General features: G+C 71.7%; 1 protein-coding gene across 1 annotated transcript in view; it reads left to right on the forward strand.

Annotated features, from left to right (window-relative positions):
• Positions 1-407, forward strand: part of F751_1915 (U-box domain-containing protein 4) — a gene marked incomplete at both ends in the record, with an annotated part of 8,943 nt that overhangs the window by 7,162 nt on the left and 1,374 nt on the right. The window contains one exon of the mRNA XM_011399622.1: positions 255-400. Coding sequence (XP_011397924.1) covers positions 255-400 — 146 coding nt within the window. The remainder of the gene's footprint in view (positions 1-254; positions 401-407) is intronic.

Consider the following 407-nt stretch of genomic DNA (forward strand, 5'->3'; position numbering starts at 1 on the left):
GGGGGGGGGCATGCCAGGGCAGGGGAGCCCGGGGGGGGGCATGCCAGGGCAGGGGAGCCCGGGGGGGGGCATGCCAGGGCAGGGGAGCGGGGAGGCGCGCCAGGGTAGCACACACCCCACACACCCTACTGTGTTGGTGAGCGCCCATCAATCATCCGCTCGCTCGAGGTTCCAGGCACTTGCCACCACCACCACCAACAACCTCTTCAACCTCTTGTCTTCCCTGAACAAACACAAAAATACCAACCACGCAGGACTCGGCGGACCCATCTGCGGCCGCGGCCGCTGAGGCGGCAGCCTGGGCGCTGAGCAACCTGTGCGGGTCGGAGGGGGCGCGGCGCGCGGTGTGCGCCGAGGCGGGCGCCATCCTGGGCCCCGTCGTGGCGGCGCTGTCCGGCGGGTCGCCG

Source organism: Auxenochlorella protothecoides, assembly GCF_000733215.1.
Source record: "Auxenochlorella protothecoides strain 0710 unplaced genomic scaffold scaffold18, whole genome shotgun sequence".
Taxonomy (NCBI): Eukaryota; Viridiplantae; Chlorophyta; class Trebouxiophyceae; order Chlorellales; family Chlorellaceae; genus Auxenochlorella; species Auxenochlorella protothecoides.